Genomic DNA, 14,776 nt, shown 5'->3' with positions numbered 1-14,776 from the left:
GTTCCATGCTGAACTGTCGTTTTCCATTGTGTCGCATGCTCATATGTCGGGCAACCGCTGCGACCACCTCTTCAAAATCCTCAAATTAAGTTGCTGTCGCGCCGGCGACCAATATCAATATGTACCCGCGTCGAAATCTTGGATTGCACGATATCTTGATGGATAAAAAAGAATAACAGACATGTTGACGCCTGTATTACAATGCAGCCGTGGACGTGTAACATTCACAATTACAAATTCAAATTACAAACAACGCCATGGCTATCCACGTTTTTGATTGTCAATATATGTGCAAATTGCGTGATTTTGGGAGTACAAATGCTCAACATCTAGTCATTCATGAACAAACATAGAAAATACCAAACATGGTGATTGAAGGGTTCACGATTTTCGTTTACTCATCCTGACGGAGTGACGGTATATAGGTGAGGCACATCCTCACTTGCCTCCCCCGACCCCACGTGATTGACGTATCACACCTTACGGTGGGTACGTACTGCTGTAGTAACCAAGTATTGCTTCACCAACGCATGCGATCACGGATACTCGCATTTAAAAAGAGCATCAATACCAGGGGTGGCCAACTGGTCGTAAAGCTATAATTGCGTGCGTTGGCGGCCGTCAACATGCAATTTTAATTTAGGAAGTTTAAGTCGACTTAGAAATTTTCTTCACGAAGGGCTCGATTTTTCATTTAAAAATATAGTAGTGGTCTTGTAATCTGGCCGCCGCGCTATACAAATGCGAACCACACTGGCAAATTATGCGCCTCGTCAGGAAATACCAATTCGGACTCGTTTACGTCTCATGAATGAATGATTTTCTGGTACGGTTGGCTGATGCCATTATATGTTTTGTATATTTTGGCTATTCCGACAATAATGATGGGAAGTCAAGATATAAAAATATGCAACAAAATGATTGATAACAATCCGAGAATGCATCATCATTGATTATGTGCCCAAAATTTTCGAACACACCCCCTGCATCGGAAAATCTGATCAGGGGAGGGGGACTGAGAGAGGATAAATGTTGGATAAAAATATGTGCAACTATTACCAATATTATCGACGAAATTAATTCATAAGGATTAAACATCTATGTCCGATAACTATTCTAAGCCGTGATATTTGTGATTTCGGTGCGTATATATAAAGGCTGTTGGGGCGTTCTCCTTCTACAATTGGAATCTTTTTTTGCGCAAGTTATTTCCAAAGAAAACTGTGATGGCACAAAAAACCACAAGTACTGCCTGCGATTCGAAGTCCCCAAGTAGCCAATTTAACATTGATATTTGGTGATCGATTACGACTGGATTCTATCTACGTAATCGATGTACGGCTGTGAATAGCAAAAAGGGTAAACAGCCATGATCAAGACGAACCTACGATCTCGTATAACTGACGAAAGTCTCAAATTTTGTACGAAGCTAACCTCATTAATTCTCAACCAGACTACACCTCTACACAGCCATCAGTAATATAGTGCAACACGAATGAGACGCATAAACTGTAAAAAGCGTGTAAATAGTAGATTCACGCTTTTACTGTTGGAAATGTTAATTGTCTTAAGCTTTGTAAAATATGATATGGCTCTCACTGTAATACAATTAAAAAGATGTTACTTGCAAAAGATCTATGTAGGCCTAACGCACGAGATTTTACAGAGAAAATATGGCGCACACTACGAATCTACGAATCATAGTGAGTTTGAACTAGTACTAACATGACGTAACGAGTTTTCAATTGTGACGTAACAATTGATTATCATGTATGGCTCTTTGAGAGTTAAAATGGAAAACATCGGGCCAATATGGCTCTTTGGACGAAAAAGGTTCCAGACCACTGCTATATGTGATCGAAAATCCATATTTCTCTAGTACATCGTGGGTTATGCCTAATTGTAATGTCTTATTATTCTGAACAGCACGATGATACTCAGGGAATTAAGCTACAGCAAAAACTGGAAGAGGATTAAGAATGTTAAGAGTGTCCAAATATTAATTGGCTTTTGATCACTAAACTAATCACTTCCGACAGATCTATTCATGACTACGAAAGCTCAAATATGTACCTTTGCAGCCAGCTACACCTCATTAAAAATAATTCTGTACTTCTTGACCACGATCATTTCATCGTGATTTGGGACTGAAACTGGACGATACCGAGTACCTGCGTGATTCGATCACTCAGTTTGACTTCACAACAGCGTGGAAGATGTGAAAAGTTCAAATATGCGCACTTTATTGTGCCACAAGAACATAATGTAATAGTTGTACCAGGGTTAAAACATGTTTTATTGTTTCTTTTTAGCCACGACATCATGAAACTTTAATTGTAACGTCACAGTAGGTTAGTTTTGGGGTATTCATGGTGTTTGTCGATTACAATGGTCATTCACACTGGGCCGATAATCCTTATTTTTTGATTCCGTAGCTGCTGACGTTGTAGCACGGCCCAGTCAGTTATGTCAGCGGAGTTATATGCTATCCTTCGAGCACTCTATTCGATAGCATTGTTTAGGCCAGACAAATCCTTGATAATGAGCGATTCCTCATCAGCATGGCGTTGCATCTCCTCGTCACATCTCTATAAAGACCTTCTACCATTGAAAACTAACCACATGCTCAACACGCTAGCCAGTCAGGGACTTACCATAAAGTTAATGTGGGTTCCTAGCCATGTTGGAATAGCCGGTAACGAATGTGCCGACAAGCATGCTAGACATGCAACTGAGAGAACAACAATCGACTCGGTGATACCGGTGACCCCGGCCGAAGCAAAGTCCGTATTAACCACAACATACACGGAAGAATGGAGACAAATGTATGCCACCTCTGACTCTGTCCAGCAATACAAGACACTCTTCGAAGCCTCGTCCGTATATCCTCCGTCAGCAAGACGCGAAGTTGACACAATCCTTTTCCGCCTGAGAACCGGTCATCGCCGGTTAAACGGACACCTCAATCTTAATCTATACAGTACGGGACTATGCGACATATTTGGCTGCCAAGAAACGTTGTCCCATTTCTTGTTACACTGCCCCCAATACGGGCACTACAGACGTAAACTAATAGAGAAGACCGCATGCATCCATATTCCGTTCACTATGAAGGACATTTTATCTGTACCATTGCTAGATGATGAAATCTACGAATTTGTTGTGAAAACCGGGCGCATATTATGAATGTGCCAAATAACGCTTAGATCATCATAGTCAGACTGTGTATAAAGCGTAAATCGCTACACACAAAACATAATTATCTATCTATCTAGCACGGCCTAATTCTAGGCTTTTTTAAGACACGGCTTGTGGTGATGCAGTTCCTTTCAACCACTAGTGGGAGTTTATACTGATTACTTCCTTGAACATTATATATCGCTTCCCATCCCAAATCCTACCCTATACCCCTCCCAACTATCTGCACCAACCAGTTTTACCACATCCTGACCCTCGCATGATCACACCTTCATGTGTTTATTAACGCAAACGAAAAGTACGAAAAGATAACTCGGATCACCTCGCGTTCGGATCTCAAAAGATCTGTACTCTGTTGTTGCCAAATTCACAGACCGCGATCCGTCCGTCTGACAAAAGGCAGACTCCATGCGGCCCCCTCATCTTCCCAGGATCAAAACCTCTGCTCCCAAAGCAAGTCACGAACTCTCCGTCGCTCGTGAAGATCTGAACTCGGTCGTTGCCACTGTCACACACGATCATGTTGCCGTGATCGTCTGTGTCGACACCTCGCGGAAACTTGAACTCAGACTGGTTCGTCCCTTCCGATCCAAAATGGAAAAGATGGCGGCCGCCGTACGAGTCGAAAACTTGAACTCTGTGGTCGAGCCACTTACTGACGACCACCTGCGAAAAGGCCAAATATCATGGGAGCTGATACGGAACTGACAGATGGCGTACTCTGCCGTTTGGAGTCACGGAAATATAAACCGGGAACTCCGAAGCGAACTTCCGGACGAACTTTCCCTCCTCCGTGAAGACTTGAACTCGACGATTCTTGCAGTCGCAAACGTAGATCAAGCCCTTGTCGTCCGTCGCTACTCCGTTAGGAAACTTCAGTTTTCCATCTCCTGAAACAGAAACGACGTCACTATCACGAACCGTTATGGCGTCACACGCATGTCACCTGAGCCTTCACCACCGAATTTCTGAACGAACCTCCCTCGTTCGTCGAATATTTGAATTCGGTGACTGTCGTGGTCCGGGGCGACAATCCATCCGCGAGACGTCACACACACGTCAAGCACCTGATTGAATTGCCCATCCGCTTTTCCTCTGCTCCCGAAGCTTCCCTTGACTCGTCCGTTGACGTCGAAGATCTGGAAGCGCGGATGTCGCAGCCGTAGAAAAGTTGTCGAAACGAAGAACGAACCACGAACCTGGATTCGATGGTTGCTAGTATCTGCGATCACGATGTCGTCACAGGCCGTTGAGCAAATGCCACGTGGACCAGGCATCTGTCCAGCGCCGAAATATCTGAGAATGGATTCAATTCAATTCCATTGTATGAGATCGCGCCAAGCGGAAGGAGGGTTTGATGTGATACGAAATCTCCCTCGCGATTTCTACTAAATGAACGCAAGTCAGCCTTCCGGAGCACCGCGATCTAACATCGATCTCGTCTACCGCAACCTCGTTTTATCTTTTCGTTGTTTTATTGTTCATTGTTTATCAATTCATTTTGTGGTGTTTTGAAATGATGAAAATTTTGGTAAACTGATATACTGCTCACTTTTAATTGGCGTGACCTTCAGTTAGCTATTATGTTACTTTCCAATCTGTGAACCAATGGTTCAAGTTAACAGGCTTTTGAGGATGGGACTTGATAGGTACAGGGTGAATCAGTACTCCGTCAGCTCCCCCCTCCCCCCCAAAAAATAAAACAATGGTCTTATTTGTTACCACACTTAGCACGGTCCCATGTTGGCCGAAAAAGTTTTGGTGTGCCGTGGAGCGGTTATGGTCGGTGTTGAAATGCTTATTTTTTTTTATAAATTATGCGTGAAGTTGTTTCAACAAAATAATTTATGTTGATCTGCGAAGTCATTTTGGTCCCTCTTAGATCTAGTCCACCCTATTGGGGATAGGAGATTTCTGGCTCAAGTATCGAAAAATCCTTCATACCGTTATTTGGCCGCTGATTTCCAATATCTCGGCCCAATTTCCACGTAAGTTTAACCGATATTCTCAAAATTGAGGACAAATTTCCTTAAAAGAGGACGCATGGTATAATCCTAGACTATCCTTCCCTTTTATAGCCGAATTTCCAATCACTACATACAGTCTATATGGATAACACTGGTTGTGTCTTTGTGTAGATTTTGTGTACTGACTGTTACCTCGGACGCTGATCATAGCGCGTGCGACTGATTGATTGCTCGTTAATTAGTTCGAATGGTGTAAGCTGATGGTCGTGGATATTGGCACACAGAGCTCGTGTGACCCGTGTAGAGAGATGTTGCTTTGTTGTTGTTGCGTTACAGTTGTGGCACTTTCAGTTTTCATCTTTTAAATATACTTCCTACAAGCTATCGCGGCCCATCAACGATAATGGCCAGTTTCAAGGTGACGGATGTGTTGACGCGGTATGATGGAGCGGGTGATATAGCAACATGGATCAAGCAGGCGAAAATGGCAAAAGGTTTGCTAAAACTTGAGAATTTGGCTGTCGTAATCCCGATGTTTCTCGATGGTGACGCATTTGCCGTGTACGACCAGTTACCGGAGACTGAAAAGAGTAACGAAGATCGCATCGAAGAGGCTCTATTGCGTGCCTTCGCCTGTGATCAGCTTTCGGCGTATGGGGAATTCAAGACGAGGGTGTTGAATGAAGGGGAATCGGTCGACGTTTTCCTTGCCGACTTGAAACGATTAGCAAAGTTGGCGGGTATCGGTCAAAACGACGAAGAACAGCTGTTGAAATTATCTTTCGTCTTTAGGTTGCCGAAACGTGTGTCTGCTCAGATAAGGGCGACACCAAAGGCGGAGCAGTTACAATTGACTGAGGTGCTATCGATAGCACGTGCCCTCGTTACCGATCATGGGATGGATCGTGCCGAGATGAGCGCCGTTGCCAATTCTTATGATAAAGAAAGAAGATTGCGGTGTTTTCTATGTGGTGGACCACATTTAAGAATATTCTGTAAATCGATTGTATGTTTTCGTTGCAACGAAAGCGGCCACATTGCTCGATATTGCCAGAAGGTTGACCGGCGGATGGGAGGCGAAGGTGGAGAGCTGTGACTTTGAAGGGGTGACGAGAGATGGAGAGAAGAGATGAGAGGCGGAGAAAGATGGAGAGAAGAGATGAGAGACGATGATGAATGGTGATGAAGAGTGATATTCATCATGGGGGAATGTGTCTTTGTGTAGATTTTGTGTACTGACTGTTACCTCGGACGCTGATCATAGCGCGTGCGACTGATTGATTGCTCGTTAATTAGTTCGAATGGTGTAAGCTGATGGTCGTGGATATTGGCACACAGAGCTCGTGTGACCCGTGTAGAGAGATGTTGCTTTGTTGTTGTTGCGTTACAGTTGTGGCACTTTCAGTTTTCATCTTTTAAATATACTTCCTACACTGGTCAACACATATTTTTAGGCAGAAAAAGTAAGAGTGGTTTTGGGGGTTCTGAAGGGCACTAATTCCTAATATGACCTTCATTTTTTTCAATTTGGCTCTTGTTGTGGGGATAACCCATGGGGCTATTTTGACCAAAATCTCTTATTTTCGCGGTAATGACTAGATATAAAATCGGCTCAATCGTACTATAAAGTTTTGAAAATCAAGCTACTTGATATTTTCACACACAGAAGACTCTTTTAAATCAAAATATAGCAACAGTACTATATTTAGTAGTAATAGATTTATCTTAGATTTTCAAGGATATCATGTACATAAATAAACTTCAGTCATGTATAAGTATTTACCTAGATACTCAAATAACGTGGCATTATTTCAATCAGTTTTATGTCAACCACCTATTGTAAATTTGAAATATAATATTATTGATATATTTTAAATCAAAATTGTTTTTTGTAAGATTTTCGCCTGGAAGCTATTTAGTGCAGTTTATTGAAAGGTTCCGGCAATGGTCTGACATAATATGTTCAATTGTTCATCTTATCTGCCCTGATATCTTTCTTTTGTTGTTCTGATGTCTTGGTAGAACCTCTCTCCATGCTAATCAACAAGATGATCAGGAAATATATCAAGATCTCATAACAGGAAGTGAACTTTTATGCTCATGTTTGTGCTCAAGCGTTCGATATGCAGATACATATTTTCGTACCAACTGTTTGTGGTTGGCTGTTTTATGATCATCTAAAAAGTTTTATTTACTACATCTTAGAAGAAATTACATGCAGTGAACTCCTTCGTAATGTGAAATTGGAATCTTTCATCGGTAATCGAATATACCCGATAGCAAATTTAAGCTTCTCGTTTGATAGGGTTACTAGGTATACCCACTTTGCTGACTCAGCGGAAAATTATCCATTTACCATAGTCAAAAGAATGGAGACGCATATGAGTATTGTAGTTAAGCCTTCCAAGGACAAATTTTATAGTTTTATACTCCTCTTTAATCTTGGTTGAATAAGCAATAGATACAGGAGAATATGTATTTCCGTTGTGCAAAAGTACAATTTTTAGACATGACAACCTGCTTTTCTGACAAACAAATATTTCGCTTCATGTCATGTTAATATTGATAGAGTGACTGAGAATGACATCAGGGTTCTTCATAGTCAATTAGTTATTATTGCGCAGTATAAAATTGGAAAAAACTACGATTTTCTTCCTGCCAAGTAAAATATTTAAGGGTAGATACAGTAATTTTAAGCTTTTTAGGGGTATAAATATCTTCTGAAAAGAGCCAATCTGACAAAACTAATGTGATATTCGTAATCAGCAAATTCCAAAACCCCAGAAACGACTCTCAGATGTTTTGCCTAATTTTTTTCATTTTGTTGACCAGTATAATCAATAAACGAATGTTACAACTAAAACTATTCACTTTTTAACTTGTCCTTTATTTCGATATCGACGCAAGGCTTCTGTCACGCGCGAGTCTTCAACAGGCTGTCGTTCTGAACAGAATCGTTTTGTGAATGCACCAAAACAAAATCGTTAGCAAACCTGATGTTCGTGGGCCACCGTTTCCGACTCCTGCGACCACGTCCGGTGTTGATGATTCACTCCTGAGCTGCGCATGCGCGGAAACGGTTGCGAACTTGGATATCGCGGAGAGTACGACATTTTCGTCGCGATTCGTCAACTGAGAAGGGTTTTGATTCGTGTCACGTCGCTCATGTTATTTTTTCACCGATTCGCTCACTTCTATGGTTGGACGAACTTTGTCCGACGAGATTTCGTTGCTCTGGATAAGATAACGACCTTTTTGCGTCAAAGAAAGCATTTCGTTCTGGAATTGCTGGATTTCACGCCTTCTGAGGAGAAGTTGAAATGCACAAAATACACGAGAAAAAAGTTGAATGCGTAACTAACCCCTCAAGTGGAAAATCTTTTTCGCAAATCTCGCTCGCGACCTGGCAATGAATCGTCAAAGCCGCCATTTTGACTTCAATCTCTCCCTGCTCACGTTGCAATGATCTGAACGGGATTCCGGACTTTTCCACCAAAATATCAAAAGTTCCGACCAATAAATCTCTTGTTACATAATAACAAAACAACCTTGCAATCCATTTACTTGCGTCCGTATGGCGTATATGGCAAAATTTAGTTGTCTGATCAGACCAGTGGTTCTTAATCGTGGCAGCACCCACCCCCCCCCCTGTGAGGCGATTTGGATTCTTCAGGGGGCGATATGGGGCAGCTGAAGAAATATGGCGTCCCAGTAGATGGTGTAGTAGGGAATATGATTATATTGTAAAACAAAAGTTATACATATTTCTGAGTTCTCATTGCAAATTAACATTCGAAAACATCTGTTGAATCTGGAAATTTTTCATCGCGCTTTGAGCAAAATATATACCGCAGTTTGCAACATGTCTCCATTGTTCAATTACAAATCGTGTAAAATAGATTATGCTTATATACTTATAGATCGCCAATTCGGCGTTAAAACACTCCCGCCACGCTAGCTCGGGAAATTGTTCACACAATGTTTGGGACTAGGGATTGTATAGGCTATCCTGCAGCGCACAGCATGCCGAAATCGAAGAAAAAGGCACTGTACTACTTTTGTACATCAAAGATGCTTTGAAGCTTTTGGACCAAAATGATTAAGTCACTATACTTGTATTTGGGATCTATAAGATTAAATTGGGCAGAATATTTCTTCATCGTATCATAAAGGATGATACTGTAGTGTTGTGACCCACAGCCCCAAATGATTGTTAAATAATATGGGCTGCTTTGTTTGGAATATATTCATGTCAAGGCCATTAACTGGGTTCTGTACCATATTCAATGTGAGCAAAGATCTCTACTAAATTCTCCGTTGATTTACTAGTCACACAAACAACACCCAATACAATTAATCTCCCTGCATCGCCAATCACTGAGGGGAATTTGGGATGTAGGCATACATTGATCCCGAATATAGCACATACAACTATCGTATCGTTAATTAGTCGAGTGGTCTTCGGGCGAGATTCAAGTGCGAAATGTTTCCAATTGCAAAGTCATAACCCGAAAACACTGACCGAGCTCGACATCTTACCCATTGTCTATAACCAAAGTCATTAAAATTGGGGAAGGGGCGCCAGACCTAGGTAATTTTTTTTAAAAAGCCGCTGGAGGAAAGCAGGTTCAGAACCACTGGATTAGACTAATTAGGCTACAGCGAAATCCCAGTCATCTATTTCTAATTTAATTATTGAATTTTTTCTGTGCTATCATTATACTTTTAATCTAATTTCTTGTATTCCTAAACATGCTAAATGCAGCTGTATCGTGCGAAACGAGCTAAGCTTGGTGTATTGAGCAGGGGTGTCAAACTCAAATTGCGTCGCGGGCCGGATCAGTCAACAGATTCCACAATGTTGCCTCACGAGTCACGACCTTTCTTTTCACTTGAATACAGGGTTGTAACCAAGTCATAAGGTTCCGAGTCACAGGTCAATTTTACTTTTATAGTTTTGACTCGAGTCAAGTCGAGTCATTTTCAATTCACCACCGAGTCAAGTCCGAGTCCAAGACACGGAGTAGAGTGTCGAGTCAGGGTCATAGTGTTCTGACTAGAGTCCGAGTCCAAGTCATTGTGTTGACTGTTCAGTTCCGAGTTAATGTCATGTAAAATTCACTTTTTACTACTCTGCTCGGTAATATTGAATGATTCGCATGCATAATATTTTAATTTTTCTCACTTTACCAGTTCCTGGTAGCATTTTCAAGTACCAGTACTGATAGACGAATTAATAATCGTGTGATAAATTTATTATTCTTCGAGATTGCGATGAAATGCGTGTCTTGGTAGACCCGTCTCGAGTCATATGACCTGGTCCGAGTCATGTGCAATGACTCGAGTGCAAGTCGAGTCAATAAAAAAATTGACTAGAGTCGAGTCGAGACATTTTTCATTTTTAAGAAAATGACTCGAGTCAAGTCGAGTCACCAAAATATCGCGCATTGAGTCATGACTCATGGGTATTTGTGATGAGTGGTGCTTAGCTGCTAAGGCTTTGTGCACCAGAACCGCGTTTACTGCTTATTCCTTAAATCCCTTGTTATATGACTCGGGTCATTACAACCCTGCTTGAATACCCAATTATCAAGCATATAAAGATAATACACGGATCAGAGGGGTCTTTAAGCGAGTGACAACACCTTTTTCGCGAAATATGGAATTACCAAAATACGATGATTGGCCGGTTGAATCACTTGGCTATACAGATAAAAACAGTTAGAGATAAAAATCGATAATACAGTGGCGCTAACGACGATATAAGTTGGTATATTTCTGTGTTTCTTTTGCTTTAGTCGTTAACTGGCCTTATCTCCGCGTATGCGCTATTGGGAATACCAGACATTCAACTGTAAACGCGGACATTGGAATTTGTATTATTAATATTTAATCGCGGGTCGGGTTTCGTTTATCAGTCCGGGGACCTGTTGGGTTGGAACTTGGAAGTGACACAACAGTGCGATCATATATATTTGTGTAACTAATATATTCTCCATGTAAATTCCATATAACGGTTCCGCGTTGGCGTTTTTGCTTCTGCGAGTGTTTAATGAAGTTATTTCCCGTAAAACAGCTGAACATCTTTTACAAATGTGCTGGATGAGAATTTTTTTCAATCTACATAGAATTGCTTCGCGCCATATGAAACTGTCTGGCGGGCAGTATGCTTGACACCCCTGCTGTACAGACATTCGAAATTCCCAGGCTTATAAGAATGGACTCTGATATGACATGAATTGAGTTTTATATGATTTTAGCATTTCTTTCGATTCAATTTTCAAGCTTTCGCGAGTTCAGTTATCTAATCGTAAAGGATTGGAATTCTTATCTGGTCGATAGGCTACACTCTACTATTTCATTACTAGTTGAATACTAACATTTCAAATGGACCTCCACTGCAAAAACTTTACGCTGTACCCTAACAAACGTAGCCTGTATTCTGTCGTGCGGCCTTTGAAAGCTCAATACTGTCAAATCGCACAAACCCGGTTTCTGTGGCGACCAAAGCTTCTACTTCCTTGAGCAGACGTTTCTTTCGCGATTGCAGTTCCGAGATGAAGCGTTCTATCGACTGTAGATGAATTATTATCAATGGAAAACAGGGAAGACATTCGTGAAATCATGGAGGACCGACCTGTGATATTTCACGCTTTACATTCTTGCCATTTGCTTTCAACTTCTCTGCTCTCTCTCGTAAATCATCATCCGATTCTGAAAGTTTGGTCACCAGTTGCCTGACCTAAAATTGGAGCAGACAAAGGCATGGTCGAACGATTTACGTGTTTTTGGGTCCCACCAGAGTGAGAGTGTCCCGCAAATCTTTCTGCAATCCACGTGTATGACTCGCAATGCAGCTTCTGCACAGTGACTGATCACAGTGGTTGCACTTGTCCACGTCACCATTTGCGATTTTACATTCCTTATTTGGAAGGAGTAATCTGATCATAGGTCATAGTTCGACGAGTCGCGAGAAATTGTATTCGAGTTTCTAACCTTGCATTGTCGATTAAGTTTCTGTTGATCCGAACGATCGAGGAATCTCACGATCGTCAAATTTAGTGGCAGACCTCTGACTCCATTCAGAGGGACGTTATGGCAAGCGCGGCATTCGGGGCAGCGGACTCTTAATGAAGGTTTTTATGTCAGTTCAGTTCCGGCGCACTACGTTTGAGCTCCCAGGTTTCAGCCTATACATGCGATGGCTATTTCCGGTCAAAATCTTGCTAATGTTGCTATACTGTCATTTCATATGAAAGCGTATATTAGGGTTAACATATTTTCGAATCGGGAAATGAGGACACTTCTTCAAAATTTTCAAACTTACAATATGCCTACTGTAGGAAAATCATGAAAAGATGGTAGATTGTTCCTACTTCGTGGTCGGTTGACTAAAAACAAAAGGTCAACTCCTTTTTCAGGTTTTTGAAAATGTCCCAGCTATTCACGATAAAAATTAAAGCCCAACAGTTGTTTATGGTTTTGATGCTGCTACCGATAAAATAAATAGTCACCTTTTATCTTGGACGATATTTTCCAGGCAGGGTCTCAAACAGAAGGTGTGCCCACAAGGCAGCATTTTTGGTTCCTCGAAACGATCCAAACACACCGGACACTCGAGAACTTCTTCAACAACCCGCTCCATTACAGATTATCGACTATTAATCGTGAACCTAATTCCTAGTCCGTCAACACGAACAATTTGAATGCTTTATTTTGTACAGTGGGACTATTGAAGCAAGGGGATCATTAGGTATCAAGTAATTGTGGCCAGGGTTTTAACCAAGTCACGAGGCTCCGAGTCACAATATAATCTCACTTTTATAGTTTTGACTCGAGCCAATCGAGTCATTTTCAATTCCCCACCGAGTCAAGTCCGAGTCCAAGTCATCGAGAAGGGGGTTGAGTCCGAGTCATGGTATTATGACTCGAGTCCAGGTCCAAGCCATTGTGTTTACTGCTCGGTTTCCAGTTGAAGTCTTGTTAAACTGACTTTTGATAACTCTGTTTGGTGATATCGAATGGTTCGCATTTATAATATACCCATTATCCTCACTTTTAGCAGTTTCTGGTCGCATTTTCAAGTACCAGTACCAATAGACGAAATCCCAAAGGGTGGTTACTTTACTATTCTTCAAAATTATAGTGAACTGTCGGTCTCGGACATCTGAGTCTCGAGCCGTATGAATTGGTTCGAGTCATGCGCAATGACTCGAGTCCAAGTAGTCGAGTCAATACACAGATTGACTCGAGTCGTTTCGAGTCATTTCAGTATTTTGAAAAATGGCTCGCGTCATTAGAAATCTTGACTTGAGTCGAGTCATGACTCAAATCATTACAACCCTAATTTTGGCATCCATCAACGCAAGCGGTTCCTTCCAACTTGCGGCGCATTGAAAAGACGATAAAATACTTAGTAACGAAAAAGATTTGCTATAAATAATTTTTTTCAAGCTGGCGGCCAGAACTTATTAGATTGTTTTATGGAAATGGGTCGTTTCTTAGATAATTTGAAGTTTTCTTCCTCTTCTGCGGGGATGGAATTTCACATTTCACATTTTGAGGAGGTTCTGTCGGCCTGACATTATTATTATTTTGGAATTTCGGTATGTTATGTTCGTGTATTTACGTTGGTATCGTTTCACTCTATTTTGTATAGGACTAGTAATTGGCACCAATCATTATTTCCTCGTGTGCCTTGCGGTGTATTTATACCCTGTGTTCTGTCATTTACTGGTCTTTTCGTGCAACTGCACTCTGGATTGTGTCGCTTACTCAAAGTTATTTTGTTGATAATATACTGATTTCATATTGCAACCTCGTCGTATGAGTTATTGTTCAAACAAGATCAAGAGGTATCTGTAAAAAAATACCATGTTTATGACGAATTACACTATCACGGTGAGACTTGGCCCGTCACAGTGCCTCATCTCTCATTAAACGATATACTTTTGGACAATAAATATGTAAATTCCTATATCCCTCATGGGATGCATTAATTTCGATCAAGCTCTTTACACCTTTCACATAGCTCAATTTGAAGAGCTTCTTGGAGGTACAGAACTTCAATATACAATTAAATAGTATATTCATATTGAAATGAACCCGAATATTTTCGGCTGACACTCGTCAGGGGTAATCGTCAGCAACTAGTAGAGAATTGGAAAGAACATTGTTCAATGTACAATGTACCACCTAAAAATAGTACATTGAACGCTCTCTCTTTCATGCTGGTGACGTCATATTTTGTGATACGATTGTTGATATACAATGTTCTTTCCAATTCTCTACTATAGTTGCTGACGATTACCCCTGACGAGAGTCAACCGAAAATATTCGGGTTCATTTCAATATGAATATACTATTTAATAGCTCAATTTGCAGCTTTTTACATCATGCGAACGAATTACGACCGTATTCACAACTTCTTGCTTGCTGGAGTAGATGTTGTAGTCAGTAAATTCTAAATTCTACTTCAAGTAGTTTTAGGTTGCTTTTAAAAGTAATTGAGAAGATTTTTGTGCCGCTACTTCTACTTCTACTTGAGTAGCTTTCTTCACTACTTCAACCACCTCTGCTTAACCCGTACAAAATGTCATTGATATCCACTG

General features: G+C 41.1%; 3 protein-coding genes across 3 annotated transcripts in view; 2 read left to right on the top strand and 1 right to left on the bottom strand.

Moving 5' to 3' along the window:
* The window catches only part of LOC145451971 (RNA-binding motif, single-stranded-interacting protein 1-like), a 248,113-nt gene that overhangs the window by 190,252 nt on the left and 43,085 nt on the right, over window positions 1-14,776 (top strand). The window lies entirely within an intron of this gene.
* Window positions 5,322-6,635, top strand: LOC145452889 (uncharacterized). The gene is made up of 2 exons (XM_080331016.1): window positions 5,322-5,592; window positions 5,677-6,635. Exons 1-2 carry the CDS (start codon window positions 5,569-5,571, stop codon window positions 6,259-6,261), a joined length of 609 nt encoding a protein of 202 aa, XP_080187142.1. The 5' UTR covers window positions 5,322-5,568; the 3' UTR covers window positions 6,262-6,635.
* On the bottom strand, window positions 8,010-13,769 carry LOC145452963 (RING finger protein nhl-1-like). The gene is made up of 9 exons (XM_080331093.1): window positions 12,680-13,769; window positions 12,162-12,291; window positions 11,965-12,087; window positions 11,803-11,907; window positions 11,654-11,739; window positions 8,528-8,632; window positions 8,358-8,469; window positions 8,159-8,297; window positions 8,010-8,109 (listed from the first exon to the last, which is right to left on the bottom strand). Exons 1-9 carry the CDS (start codon window positions 12,808-12,810, stop codon window positions 8,033-8,035), a joined length of 1,008 nt encoding a protein of 335 aa, XP_080187219.1. The 5' UTR covers window positions 12,811-13,769; the 3' UTR covers window positions 8,010-8,032.

This window comes from Botryllus schlosseri, chromosome 12 (assembly GCF_051294905.1).
Source record: "Botryllus schlosseri isolate E-star chromosome 12, Bs_hap1, whole genome shotgun sequence".
In the NCBI taxonomy this organism is placed as follows: Eukaryota; Metazoa; Chordata; class Ascidiacea; order Stolidobranchia; family Styelidae; genus Botryllus; species Botryllus schlosseri.
The sequence above is the reverse complement of the archived record's forward strand: the minus strand, read 5'-3'. Positions and strand labels throughout refer to the sequence as shown.